This window comes from Microcaecilia unicolor, chromosome 9 (genome assembly GCF_901765095.1).
Source record: "Microcaecilia unicolor chromosome 9, aMicUni1.1, whole genome shotgun sequence".
In the NCBI taxonomy this organism is placed as follows: domain Eukaryota; kingdom Metazoa; phylum Chordata; class Amphibia; order Gymnophiona; family Siphonopidae; genus Microcaecilia; species Microcaecilia unicolor.
Genome location: NC_044039.1, coordinates 69,328,734 through 69,347,037, shown reverse-complemented (window position 1 = coordinate 69,347,037; position 18,304 = coordinate 69,328,734). Strand labels below are relative to the sequence as shown.

General features: G+C 44.0%; 1 protein-coding gene across 5 annotated transcripts in view; it reads left to right on the top strand.

Moving 5' to 3' along the window:
- FBLN1 (fibulin 1) overlaps positions 1-18,304 on the top strand; it is a 1,130,965-nt gene that overhangs the window by 252,759 nt on the left and 859,902 nt on the right. For all 5 annotated transcript variants that reach the window (XR_003943425.1, XR_003943426.1, XR_003943427.1 and 2 more), the window contains exon 5: positions 9,181-9,240. Coding sequence is in view for 1 of the 5 variants with exons in the window: in XM_030215291.1 (XP_030071151.1) it covers positions 9,181-9,240 (60 nt within the window). In the remaining 4 variants the exon portion in view is untranslated. The remainder of the gene's footprint in view (positions 1-9,180; positions 9,241-18,304) is intronic.

Sequence of the window (18,304 nt, the reverse complement as noted above, 5' to 3'; positions counted from 1 at the left end):
CCACGTGCGAGTGAAGCCTCCGGGTGATATTGCCCGCTGTTATTTGTATTCCAAACGGATGCAGCCACCGGTACCGCAGCCCTGCTTTCTGCAAATATGTCGTGACTTCTTTAAAGTCTCTTCGCCTTTGTAAAGTTTTTCGAGCCAAATCCTGAAATACTGTAATTTTCCGTTTTCCACTCGACTTCTCCCATGGCTCTCGCCTTCCGCCATACTGCCTCTTTAGTTGGGAATTTGTGGAAACAAGCTACTATGTCTCTTGGTGTTCCACCTCTCTGGGGGCCTAAACTTCTATGCGCCCTTTCTATTTCCACAGTTTCCATATCCACAGCTCCGCTAGAGCTACTGTCCTGCTGGAATAGAAATGTGCAAAAATCCTTAACTGTTTGCACTGTGTCTTTGAATTGGTCTTCCTCTGGCACTCCCTTAAAGCGCAGGTTGCATCGTCGTGTGCGATTTTCTAAATCTTCCAAAAGCACCTCCATCTCCTTTGTGGATTGCTTCTCTGCTTTTAAAGACTTCTGCAGATCTCTCACCTCCTCCGTTAAGGCCTCCGCCTTTTCCTCCGTCTCTGCCAGCCTGTTCCCGATCTCCCGCATCTCTTCCCGCAGCTCCGCAACTGCTGTGTGGATACTGCGCCTCGTTGTTACCAGCTCCGTTTTGATTTCTTTGAACCAACGTACAAAATCTTGCTTACTGATCTCTGTATCGCTGATCGCATTCTCCTCGAGGTCTGGCTCCGAGTCGTATTCCTCGGCCGCCATCTTGGTCCCTCGTGTTACCGCCCGAGATCCTGCTGCTTTGCTTGCATTCGGAGCCGCGGATGCGAATTTAAATTTAGCTAATTTTTTCTTTGCTGCCATTGCTTCCGCGATTGTTGTGTTTGAGGGGTTTTCCACTTCGTTTTAGCAGGGAAGCGCTTAAAATCGTCCCGGAGTGGACGGAGCTCTGCAGTTAAGCAGCCATCTCCAGGAGCTGACGTCACTTCCTCGATCCCCTTCTTTTTTCAATCTACACCTCTTCCCTGGGCTCGCTGATATCATCTCATGGTTTCCAATTCCATCTTTATGCTGACGAAAACCCAGCTTTACCTCTCCACACCAGAAATCACTGCGGAAACCCAGGCCAAAGTATCAGCCTGCTTATCCGACATTGCTGCCTGGAAGTCTAACCGCCACCTGAAACTGAACATGGTCAAGACCGAGCTCATTGTCTTTCCACCCAAACCCACTTCTCCTCTCCCTCCACTCTCTATTTCAGTCGACAACACCCTCATGCTCCCCGTCTCATCTGCCCGCAACCTCGAAGTCATCTTCGACTCCTCCCTCTCCTTCTCTGCCCATATCCAGCAGACAGCCAAGACCTGTCGCTTCTTTATAACATCAGCAAAACTCGCCCCTTCCTCTCCGAGCACACCACCCAAACTCTCATCCACTCTCTCATCACCTCTCGCCTTGACTACTGCAACCTACTCCTCACTGGCCTCCCACTTAACCATCTATCCCCCTTCAATCCGGTCAGAACTCTGCTGCCTGTATTATCTTCCACCTAGACCGATATGCTCATATCACCCCCTCTCCTCAAGTCTCTTCACTGGCTTCCGATCAGGTACCGCATACAGCCTGGTCCCGGAAAATTGCCTTCATAGCCCTGCATCCCAGCGGAGGAGGTCCCGGGCCCCTGCATCTCCAGAGCAACTGCCTCCGAGGATCAGGGAAAACGCCCTGATCCTTGTGCAGGCTCCCTTTTAACCTCCACCCTCAGTACATCCCTTTTTCTTCAGCCCAGCCAATTAGCTGCTGCCTAGCCCACTAAGCCCGCCCCCCATCCCAGCCTGCCAATCCGCTGTCCCCTTGTTCCTCCCAAAGCCCGTGCATGTCCCCACGCTCTCTTCCCTCGTTTCCCCCTGCCCCCCCCCCCCCCGCGCCATCCCGACTGGTCCCGGCCCTCGCTTAACGGGGCCCGTTGAGACAAGCTCTCGGCCCCATCATTGTTACTAAGTCTGTGCCAGAGCCGGTGGTTGGGAGGCGGGGATAGTGCTGGGCAGACTTATACGGTCTGTGCCCTGAAGAGCACAGGTACAAATCAAAGTAGGGTATACACAAAAAGTAGCACATATGAGTTATCTTGTTGGGCAGACTGGATGGACCGTGCAGGTCTTTTTCTGCCGTCATCTACTATGTTACTATGTTCAAGCTTCTCCTACTAACCTACAAATGCCACTCAATCGCAGCCCCATCATTACCTCTCTACCCTTCATCTCCCCTTAAGCTTCTACCCGTAACCTCCGCTCACAGGACAAATCCCTCCTCTCAGTACTCTTCTCCACCACCGCCAACTCCAGGCTCCGCCCTTTCTGCCTCGCCTCACCCTATGCTTGGAATAAACTCCCTGAGCCCATACGCCAAGCCCCCTCCCTGCCCATCTTCAAATCCTTGCTCAAAGCCCACCTCTTCAATGTCGCTTTCGGCACCTAACCATTGTACGTCTATCCAGGAAATCTAGACTGCCCCCAATTTGATTGACTGCACTTTTTTGTCCTTTAGATTGTAAGCTCCTTTGAGCAGGGACTGTCCTTCTTTGTTAGTAACATAGTAACATAGTAGATGACGGCAGAAAAAGACCTGCATGGTCCATCCAGTCTGCCCAAGACAAACTCATATGTGTATACCTTACCTTGAATTGAATTTGTACCTGTCCTTTTCAGGGCACAGACCATATAAGTCTGCCCAGCAGTATTTCCCGCCTCCCAACCACCAGTCCCGCCTCCCATCACCGGCTCTGGTACAGACCGTATAAGTTTGCCCTCCCCTATCCTCGCCTCCCAACCACCACCCCCTCTTCCCCCCACCTGCTCTGCCACCCAATTTCAGCTAAGCTTCTGAGGATCCATTCCTTCTGCACAGGATTCCTCTATGCATATCCCATGCATGTTTGAACTCTGTTACCGTTTTCATCTCCACCACCTCCCGCGGGAGGGCATTCCAAGCGTCCACCACCCTCTCCGTGAAAAAATACTTCCTGATATCTTTCCTGAGTCTGCCCCCCTTCAATCTCATTTCATGTCCTCTCGTTCTACCGCCTTCCCATCTCCGGAAAAGATTCGTTTGCGGATTAATACCTTTCAAATATTTGAACGTCTGTATCATATCACCCCTGTTCCTCCTTTCCTCCAGGGTGTACATGTTCAGGTCAGCAAGCCTCTCTTCATACGTCTTGGAACGTAAATCCCATACCATCCTCGTAGCTTTTCTTTGCACCGCTTCCATTTTTTTAACATCCTTCGCAAGATACGGCCTCCAAAACTGAACACAATACTCCAGGTGGGGCCTCACCAATGTCTTATACAGGGGCATTAAAACCTCCTTTCTTCTGCTGGTCACTCCTCTCTCTATACAGCCTAGCAATCTTCTAGCTACGGCCACCGCCTTGTCGCACTGTTTCGTCGCCTTCAGGTCCTCAGATACTATCACCCCAAGATCCCTCTCCCCGTCCGTGCCTATCAGACTCTCCCCGCCTAACACATACGTCTCCCTTGGATTTCTACTCCCTAAGTGCATCACTTTGCATTTCTTCGCATTGAATTTTAATTGCCAAACGTTAGACCATTCTTCTAGCTTCTTCAGATCTTTAGATTGTACAGTGCTGTGTAACCCTGGTAGTGCTTTAGAAATGTTAAATAGTAGTAGTAGTGCCTTTCTATTTCTGCTATATCTTATTTGAGGTGAAAACATAGGAGCCAACTTTTCAAAATTATTGGGAGTGCTAAGCCAAGTGGAAATACCCCCTCCCTGGACATTTGTATCCCACATTTTCCCACCTATTTGCAGGCTCAATGTGGCTCACATATTTTCCAACCATTTCCAGTTAATTTCTAACATTCTGTTTGCTTTTTATGACCTCTGCCATATACTGAAAACTTCAGGTTTTTCTTTTTTTTTTTTTGGTGGGGAAGTCCTCTTCCGGTAAAGATTTGGTAAGCATTTGCTGCTCCAGTAGGTCAGATGTACAGCTCCTGATCAGTCTTCAAATATGTTTTCTTGTCTTCTTCAGTTCAGAACAGCTATAAAATAAGTACTTTGTCCCATTTGTTACATCTTGTGGACTTAGCAGGTATTGGAAACAAACCCTTCATAATGTAGAATAAATCCAACTTCTTATTCTCTAAAACTTATGCTTAGGCGTCTTCTTCCTAAGCCCTCCTGGACTACTACTAGTCATTTCTATAGCACTACTAGATGTACGCAGCGCTGTACACATTATCCCCCAGATTCTATATAGTGCTTTTGGAGTTGTGTATGCAAATCAGGTGGTATTCTGATTTGTGCATGCAAGTTAATTATCTTAATAAGCCAATCATCGCTGATAATTGCCACTTCACTGGCAATTATTGACACTAATTGGCTTAATTAGAACTTACGCCCAGAACTTGCTAAGTGTATTTTGTAAAGTTCTGTGTGTAAATTCTAAAATGCAGAACCAAAAACAGCGTGTCCATAGGCATGGAATGGACGGGTCATGGGCTTTTAAAAATCTGTATGCGCTGATATAGGATATACCTGCTCTCCACCTAACCTAGTCGCTGGCATTTACACCAAGTTTTACCTAGTGTAAATACATGCGACTAATTATGTCATGTGGATGTATGCTAGGTGTATTCTATAAACTACGCCGCCTAGGTGTATTTTTTTGTGGCGCTGATTTTTATGGCACCATGTATAGAATCTAGCCCTATATGCAAGTACTTTCCTCTGTGCTTAGTTAGCTCCACAATTTAAGTTTTTTTTTGTACCTGGGGCAATGTAGGGTTAAGTGACTTGCCCAGGGTTATAAGGAGCTGCAGTAGGATTTGAACCCAGTTTACTGCACTAACCATTAGGCTACTTCTCCCTCCTGGACTCTTAGGGCTCCACTCCTAGTGTCTGGGTACTCCTCCTTGAGCCCCAGTACACCCAGGAAGGGTTGAGAAGGAAAGACCCAGTCCACAGAAACACTCAAGTTTTTTATATCTGACATCTCCTGTGGAAGGTATTATAACCCTATTCTCCACCTACATGACCTCTCTTTTCAGGGCACATGTAGGCTCTGCGTCATTAGTTAGGGGGAAATTGGAGACTCCTACAAATATTAATTGCCATAGATGGGTGCACAAAAGCAAATTAGATGCCAGTTTGGATGCAGGAGCTGATTGTGGGTTCTTACTATCCTCATAAAAAAAATGAAGGGTATTGGAGCAATTCATACCTACATTTAGAAGGAAGAGTAACATAGAGGGGCATAATTGAACGAAAACGTCTATCTCCATGGGCGTTATCTCCGAGAACGGGTCCGTGAAGGGGTGGGACTGAACCGTATGTTCGAAAAAATAGACGTCCATGTTTTATTCAACAATTTGTGAGCTGGGCGTTTTTGTTTTTTCAGTGATAATGGAAAATGAAAGCGCCCAGCTCAAAAATGAATAAATCCAAGGCACTTGTTCGTGGGAGGGGCCAGGAGTCGTAGTGCACTGGTCCCCCTCACATGCCAGGACACCAACCGGGCACCCTAGGGGCACTTTTACAAAAACAAAAAAAGGTAAAAGAGCTCCCAGGTGCATAGCACCCTTCCCTTGTGTGTTGAGCCCCCCAATCCCCCCTCAAAACCCACTGCCCACAAGTCTACACCATACTATAGCCCTAAGGGATGAAGGGGGGCACCTACATGTGGGTACAGTGGGTTTGGGGGGGGGGGTTGGACCGACTAATAAGCATTAAGCCGCACAATTGTAACAGGTAGGGGGGGGACGGGCCTGGGTCCACCTGCCTGAAGTCCACTGCACCCCCTAACAACTGCTCAGGGACCTGCATACTGCTGCCAGGGAGGTGGGTATGACATTTGAGGGTAAAAATAAAAAGTTGTGAAACATCATTTTTTGTGGTGGGAGGGGGTTAGTGACCACTGGGGGAGTCAGGGGAGGTCATCCCCCGATTCCCTCTGGTGGTAATCTGGTCATTTAGGGCACTTTTTGGGGCCTTATTCGTGAAAAAAACAGGGTTCAGGAAAAAGTGCCCTAAATTCTAGCTACAAACGCATACTTTTTTTCCATTATCGGCGAAAGGCGCCCATCTCTCCTCGGCCGATAACCACGCCCCAGTTCCACCTTCGCCACGCCCTCCAACACGCCCCCGTCAACTTTGTACGCTTCCGCGATGGAGTGCAGTTGAAAACGTCCAAATCGGCTTTCCATTATACCGATTTATTCGTTTTGTGAAATAAACGTCTATCTCCGATTTGGGTCGAAATCTAGACGTTTTTCTCTTTCATTATAAGGTGGATAATAACATAGTAGATGACGGCAGAAAAAGACCTGCACGGTCCATCCAGTCTGCCCAACAAGATAAACTCGTATGTGCTACTTTTTGTGTATACCTTACCTTGATTTGTATCTGTCATTTTCAGGGCACAGTTGTGAGGAAAACACTTTGCTTTTCTTGACCACTTTGCTTGAACTGTAATTAAGCCAAGCTGTTCCAAATACTCTCTCAAATGTGGTGACCCATGGTTTGGCTGTAAAATTTATGGAATAAATATAGAATATTCAATTTTACGAGGCTTTGAGGGGCATGTTTAATAAAACGTCCGATTTTGGTCATTTTGCTAAAAATGTCCAAAAATCAAGTGGTGAACATAGCTATTTTCAAACCTGAAAATGTCAATCTTTTTGGTTCGAAAATTGCTCAGTGCATTTTTCTTTTGAGACTATTTTGGAAAAAAAATGTCCAAGTGCAAAATGCCCAAAAACAAGTCATTGGGATGTCTGTGGGGGGGGGGGGGGGGGGGGCATCATTCTTAGTTGACCGGCTACATAGACATCCCAGCAGAGCAGTGGGGCAGTCTAGGGGGAACTGCAATGGACTTTACATAAAAGGTCCCAGGTACACATCTCACTCCTTATGTTGAAGGTGAGCCTTCCAGGAATAGAGAAAAACCTACTGTACCTCACTGTGTGCACCACTACAATAGCCCTCAAGCTTGCAGGTATTGCCTATATATAGGTACAGTAGGTATTCAGTGGTTCTTGGAGGGCTCACACATTCTACCACAAGTGTACTAGTTAATGTGGGGTATGGGCCTGGCCCTTTTCTCTACACCCCACTACAACCATCCACTAGGCTGCTCCTTCTGCTCTAACAGGAAATGCCCATCATATAAGAAATTGTCATAGAACCTGGTGTTCACTGTCACTGTCACATCCTGTCACGCCTCCTTGAAATGTGGATGAACTTTGGAGAAAAACGTCTAAAATTGGAGTGTTGAAAATCACAACTTGGACATTTTTGAAAGAAAAATGTCCATCTACCACTTTATGATGTTTTGGGGATTTTTTTTTTTTTGTTTTGAAAATGATCCCCTTTATCTTTCCTCTGCACTACTAAAATATCCCCACCAGTTGCCTCTATAAAACAATATTCACAAAGGGGGCAGCAGTCTAAAATTAGACCCAGATATTCAGTGCTGGCCCCTATTCAGATACTGACATTGAATATCTGGGTGTTTGGCAGTGCCTGGAAGTTATTGGGTACAGCAATCAGTGCTGTTGCTGGATAGCTAGCCAGGCATAATTAGGATAGCACTATATATGGTCCAATATGCTCTAGGACCAACCAGTGAGGTATAACCGGGCAGGAGCTTCTCTTGCCCAGTTAAATTGTTTTAAATGTGAGCCTCGAAGTGTTTAGTACTTTCTACTACCTTCAAAATGATCTACATCATTATTTCTATACAGTTTAAGCACGGGATATGTTGTTGAATGAAATGTAATTCCTCTGCACTACTAAAATATCCCCACCAGTTGCCTCTATAAAACAATATTCACAAAGGGGGCAGCAGTCTAAAATTAGACCCAGATATTCAGTGCTGGCCCCTATTCAGATACTGACATTGAATATCTGGGTGTTTGGCAGTGCCTGGAAGTTATTGGGTACAGCAATCAGTGCTGTTGCTGGATAGCTAGCCAGGCATAATTAGGATAGCACTATATATGGTCCAATATGCTCTAGGACCAACCAGTGAGGTATAACCGGGCAGGAGCTTCTCTTGCCCAGTTAAATTGTTTTAAATGTGAGCCTCGAAGTGTTTAGTACTTTCTACTACCTTCAAAATGATCTACATCATTATTTCTATACAGTTTAAGCATGGGATATGTTGTTGAATGAAATGTAATTCTCTTGGCCATTTTTCCAACAAAGAAAAATACATTCCATGGACTAAGGGGCTCTTTTAGAAAATACATTATGAAGTTAGTTAAAGCATGTGCTATTTCATGCATTGTTACTGCATGCATGTGCTAATGCAATGGCTTGACACTTAGCATGCACTACTTCGTGTTTTAACTGTATATCATGAAAAGGAATAAGGAATATATGCGGGTTGTGCCTTGCAAACAGGGCACAGCAGCCTGCCATGCATTAACTGTTACTGCAGTGCTCTTATCTGCGTTATCTGTTATGCATTTAAGGTGTGATAAATTTATTTTCTCTGCATTAACTGCATACTGCACTTTAGTAAATTGGCTCTTCTAAATTCTGTTAAATATCAGATCAGAGGAAAAGAGATCAGTCGACAGTAACTCGCAAAAACTCTTTCAATTAAACAAGCGAATAGTACTTCCAACATCAAACTCGTCCTAAATTCTGTAACAAGACACTTATATTTATGTGCCTATTACACACATAAATGTACAGAATACTGACATGGACGGGTGCGTGAGTGCACATATGGATGTAAATGTCAATATTCTTCTTAAACGCTATTATGTAAGGGTGTGCCAGTGGCATAGTGCCTAAATGCAAGGAGGGCATACACAGGGGGTAGCATGGGGGGGCTGCCACTTACACATGCAACTTATAGAATACTGTAAGTTACGAGCACCCTTGCCACATTTGGTTACCCGCAATTACACCAGGATAATTGTTGGTGCCTAGATTTTAGGCATCCTGCTAATATTATGCTAGTATTCTATTATAGCATCTGGGTGCCCATGTGCAGATATAGAATAGAGTCTCATTGTGTGGCATCAGGGTGCCTAAATGGGGACACTCACTTATAGAATTACCTTCTTTATACCAATGTATGACACTTCAAACAAACTTCCATACTGAATACTCAATCAAAGATATATTATAACATTGTCTTAAACAGCTCCCACACTACTGGAAGAAGTTGATAGTGAGGATCCTTATCGGAATGATCTCTGCAGAGGTAAGAGAATACTTTGGATTTTGTTCAAAAATTTCTGTAGTAGCTGAAGGTACATTATGTTTTGATATAGCAAGCATTTCTCTGTCTCCAGGAGACTTATAATCTAATTCTGTATCTGACGCAGTGGAGGGTTAAGAGACTTGCCCAAGGTCATAAGGAGTACCAGTGAGATATGAACCTGTCTTCTCTGGTTCTTATACTATTTCTCTATATTTGCTTGCTATTTTGTTTAGTTTTGCATTGTTTTTAGTAAATAAGTCTAAATGTCAGCCACTGATACAAATTCTGATGCTGACTTGTGGCTCAAGTAGCAGTATTTAGCATACAGATTCCCTGTTTGGTAGAGCTGGTTGAGTCTAGCTTCACTATGGTGATAGAATACTGGGCTTGCAGTAAGAAAGGAAAACAAGCTGTCACTCCTCTGATGGCCAACAAACCTTCAGAACAGCAAAGGTTCATATTGCTATTTGAGCATGCTATCTGGAGAAAGGAGATGAGAGATGGAGGGCCAAAAGAGGAAAGGCAAACCACTCGCCCATCTCCCATTTAAAAAAAACAAAAACAAAAAGAAAACAATATAAATTCTGTCTGGCTGATATTCAGTTGGTGGTGGTCAGCGTTTTTTTTGCCTACATTAGCCTCAGATATTCAATACCCAGTGTCACCCACAGGGGGCGCTCTCACAATTCCCCAGGTTCAGATGGTGCTTTCCGGAAGAATGCCCTAGCCTCAGAAAGTCTTCAGCGGGACAGCTGATCTTCGGGAGCAGTCATTTACTATCCTCAGGAACTAACTAGCCCTCCAGCCCTCTCTGCTTCCCATATATCTTTACCTTCCAAAGGAAGTTTCTCAGGTTCTCCCTGTCCTCCTCCACCCCTCAAGATACTGGGGAGGACAGACAAAGCTCCACCCCAGAAAGTAGCACTCCACACCAGCTAGCGGAGCTAATACACAACATACTATTTATTGAAAAACAAAAGAATCATTTTAACTTTGGACATGGATGGTCAGAGCTGATATTTTGTGACACTGCCCAGTTAAATGCCACTGAATATCGGCAGTTGGATGCTTAAATTTCTTTGAGTATTGAGCGGTGTGTTCACAGCCCCCTTACCTACTAACTGACATAATGGAGCAATAGCCTAATGCAGGGGTTCTCAACTCAGCCAATCAGGTTTTCAGATACCTACACTGACTATGCATGAGATAATTTGAATGCAGTGCCTCAGCTGTACAGAAGTCTATCTCATCCATATTCATTCATATTCATTGTGGGCATCTTGAAAACCAGACTGACTTGGTGTTTCCAAGGACTGAGTTGTGAATCCCTGTCCTAATGGTTAGAGCAGCAGGCTAAGAATCTGGGAAGGAAGTGTTCAAATCCTGCTTCTTCCACTGATGTATGTTGTGCTCTTGTCAAGTTACTTAATTCTCCATGGCCTCAGCTATGAAACTTAGATTATAAGACCTCACGGACAGGGAAGTACCTGTAATAACTCACATTGAGTTTGAATTAGGAAAGATGAATGATCAAATCAAAATGCCTGTTATGAATCCTGTAGGAAACTACAGTTTGTGTTTCTGAGTCAGAAGACTGCTGCTGTAATCACTGAACTACAGGGGAAAGGGATTATAAATAGAGGAAAATCTGGGTAGCTGCACAAATGTGAGCCTACCTGATCCTCTGTTATGAACTGTAGTAAGCACAGGTGAGGCAGTTTTAAAAGGGCTGAAAGTAATAGGAGCTGGAGGAGGCTAAGGTACCAAAAAACCCCAAACACCTTTAAGCAAATATACATGGCCTGAAAATCAAAAGCATTTATATAGCTGGAGGTAGAGGTGTAAACCACAGAAATGTTTTACTAAAAAAAGTCTACAGCAAATCTATGGATAAATTTGGCCATTTTACATAAAGAATTGCCAAATATATCAATGGGGTGGGAGGTAGGGAAGGTCGTGATTTGGGATAGAATGAGGGTTAAGAAAAAATATATATGTTCAGTGGTGAATTTTGTCTGTTAAACATTTGACACCCGTTTTATGTAGGACTTCTGTATTAGAAAAGGGTCATCCAAGTTGGAATATTCAAGATTTTATGTATATTTTACAAAAGGCTCATTGAACATGGAACCTTTTGTATAATACGTGTACTTGCTGGGATGTATAGCAGGAGCAGCCAATATACAAAAGAACATATGAAAAAGATTTCCAATTTTGCAATTTACAAGTGTAAGTGCCAGATTTTGTAAAACCACTTTAGTTTCTTCAGGGCTTGCTATACTTCCATTCATTAAAGAACATCACAGTGGTTTACAGTTTCTGAGAAAGGAGGAAAGAGTGGACCAATGTTCTCAAAACTTTCTTTGTTAGGCAATTATGCACAAAATGCAATTGACAGTGCAAAGAAACAGTTTTTGTTAACAGACAGGATGTGAATCTTGAAGGTAAGTTTAGAGTCCATAGAACCCCAAGACTTTTCAAGGAATTCCCATGTAATTTGAATCCCCTGTAAGATCGGGAAAACTGTTATTTGGCACTGATGATCTGGGATCCACATTGCCACAGTCTTGGAAAGGTTTAATTTCAATTTGTTGGTAGTATCCAGTAAGAGATGAAAGCACACATTAAGCCCAGTTAGATCAGAATTACAGGGGTTATTACAGTATGTCAGTTGAAAGTCATAGCAAAAATGTGGTAAGGAGACTAATAAACAGGTTGAATAACATCAGGGTGAGTACTGAAGTTGCAACAATGTAGTAAAGGTTCTGATAAACAGGTTAAATAACATTGGGGTGAGTACTGTGCCCTGTTTACAGTACTTTATGACGCAGACTGTAGACAGCAGAATCACGGAGCCGAAGGAAACACAAAATGGCTTGGAGCTTATATAGGAGAAAAACTAGTTAAACACCATGTTTCAAAGACCAGAATTAAACAACTGAGATAGAAACAATGTTTGGTTAGCTAAATTGAAAGTAGAAGATAAATCAAGGGAAACCAGAAGTACTGCTCTGCCACCATTAAAGGCAGCATGGATATCACTAAGCAAAGAGGCTAAAACTGTCTCATTAGTGAAGCACTGGAGGACATAAGTTTATTTATATCTGCTATATTGTCTTTATTGATATTACAGGCCAAGGTGGTTTACCATTAAAATGAAAATAAAATACATATCTGTCGCTATCGAAAATACTTAGGGGCCCTTTTACTAAGCAGTGGTAGGGCTAAGGCATGGGTAGCATGAAAGGCTACAGAGGAAATTAGAGAGTCATGGGATCGGAGGTAGTGTATTGTTATGGATTAAAAACTGGTTGAAAGATAGGAAACAGAGAGTAGGGTTAAATGGTCACTATTCGCAATGGAGAATGGTAGTTAGTGGGGTCGCTCAGGGATCTGTTCTGGGACCGTTGCTTTTTAACATTTTCATAAATGACCTGGAGGTGGGGGTAACTTGCGAGGTTATCAAATGACCTAGAGATGGGAGTAACTAGTGAGGTAATTAAATTCGCAGATGACACAAAGTTATTCAGGGTCGTCAAGTTGCAGGAGGAGTGTGAAAGATTACAGGAGGACCTCGCGAGACTGGGGGATTGGGCGTCCAAGTGGCAGATGAAGTTCAATGTTGACAAGTGCAAAGTGATGCATGTGGGTAAGAGGAACCCGAATTACAGCTATGTCATGCAAGGTTTCGCGTTAGGAGTCACAGACCTAGAAAGGGATCTGGGAGCCATCGTAGACAAGACGTTGAAAACTTCTGCTCAGTGTGCTGCGGCAGCCAGGAAAGTGCACAGAATGTTGAGTATAATTAGGAAAGGGATAGAAAACAAACACGAGGATGTTATAATGCTGTTGTATCACTCCATGGTGCAACCGCACCTCGAATATTGTGTCCAAGTGTCACGTCTGTGGCCGTGACCACCCTCATACTTACCCTGTTTCTGGGAGTCAGTGGCTGTGCTGGCTTCTGCTGGTCTCTGTGTCTGTCTCTGTCTTAGTTTCTCTCTGGCTCTGTGTGCTGATTGCCTTACTGGACCTCACCTGTGTGAGCTATGCCTCTTCCAAGATGGCTGCCGCCTCCTCTATGCCAGTATCCAAGATGGCTCCTGCTTGTCCTTCCTGTGGGCTCTCTTTCTCTGTGTGTCAAACCTCTCTTTGGAGGCAAGGAACTTCCTGCTTCTGTCCTGCTGATAGTGACTCATTAGTGAGAGCCTTCATAAGGGAGTGTTGGGCTTGCAGTCAGTGCCTTTGCATGAAGTGTTATGCTCTTAGGCCAGGTCAGGTTAGTAGGTATCTGCTGCAGTACTGCTTAGCCTCTCTCTGGGTCCCAGCCCAACTTCTTTCTGTGTCTGTGTCTGTTGTCTTGCCGTGGGGGGTTTCCCTGTCTCTGTTCCTGGCTTACTCTGTGTGTGGGGTGAAGCCTCTGCTCCTGGCTAACTCTGTGTTTCGGGTGAAGCCTCTGTTCCTGGCTTACTCTGTGTTTCGGGTGAAGCCTCTGTTCCTGGCTTACTCTGTGTTTGGGGTGAAGCCTTTGTCCGTGTTTGTTCTCTGTCTGCATGTGAAGCCTCAGCCTTTGTGAGTTCCCACTTGGTGTGTGGAGCGGCTGTGGCTTCAGACCCTTGGCTTGATATTCCTGGTTTACTCTGTTCGCTCTGCTGCCAGCCCAAGAACCTTGGCCTGTCTTCCTGGTTTACTCTGTTCGCTCTGTTGCCTATCTTGAACCCTGCTTGTATTTTCCTGTGTGTATATCCTGAATCCTCTCTGTCTAGCTAGTGTTTATTGCCAGGGCGTGGTCCCTGTTACCTGCTGCTTCCTAGCTAGTGGGTTTACCCGCTGGGTATTCCCTGATCCCCAGTCTGCCTTGCTGGCATGTTGCCCTAGTCTTTGTTCCTATGTCTTGTCTCCTTGGTCTGCCTTCTGGTTCTTGCTAGTGGCTGTGCAGCAGCACTCCGTCTGAGTTTAGTTCCTAGTCCATTTTCCTCGTGTTTCCTTGATCCTCGGTGGGTCCTCTGGATCTCCAGTCTGGCCTTGGCCAGCAAGTCCTGTCGGCCGCCCGCACACTGGAGCTCAACTCCAGCGGAAAAGTGGCTAAGCACAGGTGAAGCGGTTCCTGTTCTGCCGGTTCCAATGGCCTACTTCCAGTCCCGAGTTCCAGTCCGGTCCTTCCGGACGTCCAGTTCCAAGATGGTCTTGCCTGCCTCTGCCGCTCCTCGGCAGGGGCCCATGGGCTCACGATCCCCAGTGCTGCCTCGAGGACCTGACAGCATTCCAAGGGCCTCGAGAACGCGACACCAAGTCTGGTCACAGCATCTCAAAAAAAAAAAAATAAAGGAATTGGAGAAGGTGCAGAGAAGGGCGACAAAAATGATAAAAGGGATGGAACGACTTTCCTATGAGGAAAGGCTGAGAAGGTTAGGGCTCTTCAGCTTGGAGAAAAGGCGGCTGAGGGGTGAGGGGTGAAAGGCCTCAAATACAAAATCTACTACGCTTCCAACTTCTCCGTAATAGGCAGTCAACTCTGGAATGCCATACCAAAATACATCAGAGCAACCAATGAACTCCTACCCTTCCGAAAGCTGCTGAAAACATACCTCTTCAAAGAAGCCTATCCGAGCGACCCAACTTAATTTACTAACACCACTAACATTAACCATACCTCTATCCTGCCCCCATTTCTTCATCCTATCACAGTAAGTTTCTAAGTTCCAGGGTAGAATATAAATAGAAATCAAACAAAATAAAACATGGAAAAGAAAATAAGATGATACCTTTTTTATTGGACATAACTTAATACATTTCTTGATTAGCTTTCGAAGGTTGCCCTTCTTCGTCAGATCGGCCTTCCGACAGCCACCCAACTTAAAACACAAGCTAATCAGAAGTAAACTTCCATCACAGACTGAAAAGGAACAGAAGGGCACACGTCCCTGTAATTTATCCATTTGCAAACTATGCCAAAATATTTCACAGGACCCCACAGTTATCCACAAAGGAAAGATATTCAACATAAAGGGATCTTTCACTTGCTTATCTTCCAATGTGGTATATATCATTCAGTGTAAAAAATTTAACAAAGGATGCTATATTGGAGAAACAGGCCAGATGCTTAAGACAAGATTCAATTTACATAGACATCAAATGAACAATACAGCCAGTAGGGCCCCCACCCCGGTGGGACAGCACTTCACAGAACCAGGACACTGTACCAGTGATTTCACAGTGAGAATACTGAAAGGTAACTTTAAAACCATACAAGAACATAAGACCTTTGAAGTCAGAATGATTGAATATTTTAACACCCAACAGAAAGGACTTTACAAGGATCTGGGGTTCCTAGCCCATTATAAACCATAAAGCTGTATGTCTCTGTTGATCACCCCACCCCTCACCTATCCAGACCCATCCTGTTAGAATATCAATGATATGCTTTGATGTCCCCATGCATACCTCCTACCCACCCCCATCCTCCCACCCTGTCAGACTGTCATAGTAATGCTTGAATGTTTTCACTTATATACACTGTCAGCTAGCACATTTGCTTATTTCCGATCTGAGGAAGAAGGGCAACCTCCGAAAGCTAATCAAGAAATGTATTAAGTTATGTCCAATAAAAAAGGTATCATCTTATTTTCTTTTCCATGTTTTATTTTGTTTGATTTCTATTGATAAGCTTAAGAGTGGACTAACACGGCTACCACACTCCTCTACTCAGGATAGAATAGAAAGCCAATTCTATAACCGTAGCATGTTTCTCCAAATTAAGTTCCCAATCTAATGGAGTAATGTCAGGAAGTATTTTTTTCACAGCGAGGGTGATGGATAGGTGGAATGCCCTCCCACAGGAGGTGGTGGAGATGAAAACGGTAATGGAATTCAAACATGCGTGGGATAAACACAAAGGAATCTTGTTTTGAAGGAATGGATCTGCGGAATCTTAGTGGAGATTGGGTGGCGACGCCAGTAATTGGGAAACAAACCCGGTGCTGGGCAGACTTCTACGATCTATGCCCTGTTCGTGACTGAATAGATAGGGATGGGCTGCAGTGTAAATTTTAAGGGGCTTCGATGTTATCTTCAGAACTTAGTACAAGAAGAGTGCTGGGCAGACTTCTACAGTGTGTGCCCTGAGAATGGCAAGGACCAATCAAACTCAGGTATACATATAAAGTATCACAAACCATGTAAAATGAGTTTATCTTGTTGGGCAGACTGGATGGACCGTACAGGTCTTTATCTGCCGTCATTTACTATTTTACTACACAACTTGTTATCTCTACTACACTTTGTTTCCATACATTGTATTACAAACTATCATTCTCTACACAACTTGTTATCTCTATCATACTTTGTATCCATACTTTGTGCTATATACTATGTAACCATACATTGTGTTATCTTTGTAATACCTTATATCCATGCTTTGTAAGCTGCACAGAACCTGCTATTGCACGGGAAAGAGCGGGGTATAAATGCTACAAATAAATAAATAAATATGATAGAAGTCTACAAAATAATGAGTGGAGTAGAGTGGACAGATGTGAAGCGTTTGTTTACACTTTCAAACAACAACAAAACCAGGGGACACAAGATGAAGCTAGAATATGGTAGATTTAAAACAAATAGGAAAAAGTTTTTCTTTACTCAGCGTGTAATTAGACTCTGGAACTCGTTGCCAGAGAATGTAGTGACAGCAGCTGGCCTTACGGAATTTAAAGGGGGGTTTGGACAGATTCCTGAAGGAAAAGTCCATTGAACATTATTAATTTTTTTTTTTTTTTTTGGGGGGGGGGGGGGGGGGGTTGACAGTTTCTTGAAGCCTGGATTGGCCGCTGCCAGAGACAGGATGCAGGGCTTGATGGACCCTTGGTCTTTTCCCAGTATGGTGGTGCTTATGTGCTTATTATTAAAATTGTGCTTTTTGAGTATTGGTTGAAAAGCTGGCCGGAAAAGAGTCAGCAAGAGACATGGTTGTAGCAGGAAAAAACCCACCAAAACTATGAAAACAAGCAATTTAGCGGCCCTTTTACTATGGGTGCACCAAAAGTGGCCTGCGCTGGTGTAGGTGCGTGTTTTGAATGCACGCTGGTCCATTTCCTGAGCCATCCTAGAAAAACGGGGATTTTCTTTAATGTGCTGGAAAATGGACATGCGGCAAAATGAAAATCAGCGTGCGTCCATTTTTGGCCTGAGACCTTAATGCCACCCATTGACTTAGTGGTAAGGTCTCATGCGCTAACCTGGTGGTAAGCGTGCAACTGCCGATTACCGCTGGGTAAGGGCCCTGCGGTAGAAACTAGAAAATAATTTCTACTGCGTGTTTTGGGCACGTGCCAAAATGGAATTACCACCCGAGGCACGTGGTAGCTTGGCGGTAGTGCCAATTTGACGCGCGTTGGATGTGTATAGGTGCCTACGCACCTTTGTAAAAGGGCCCCTTAGTTTCCATCTCAAAGGAGGGGTCGTAGGCTCTTTAAACTGTTGGAAGATGAAAACAAGGTATCATCTGCTTCACCAGCCTATATGTGTGGTTGTCCAAGTGGTTTAAAATCCTGGATTACTGTAGTTGATGTGAAAGAATCATAGTCTGAATTTTACTAATAAAATGTTACATTAGGTCTAATGCTGAAGACTGAAGAGAATAAGAGGGTAAGCAAAAATGATAAGAGACCAGAACAACACTATATAGTTTCCTAGTTCAGTTAGAATTAGATTGGATGATGTCAGAATTTATTTATTTATTTATTTACTTATTTATTTATTGTATTTGTATCCCACGTTTTCCCACCTCTCTGCAGGCTCAATGTGGCTTACAATTTATCATGGATACTGGAAATAGCAAAAGATATACATTTGGTTTTACAGAAGGATTTTGGGTTACAAGGTCATGAAGTTCAATATATTGGCATTACAGAAGACATTGACAGACATTAGGAATACAAGATAGTGGTATTACAGAAGACATTATCAGACATTAGAAATACAAGATACTGGTGTAGCAGAGACATTGTAAAACAATGGACGTATTACGACGATTGTAGGTGTATTTGGAGATCTTACATGTATTATT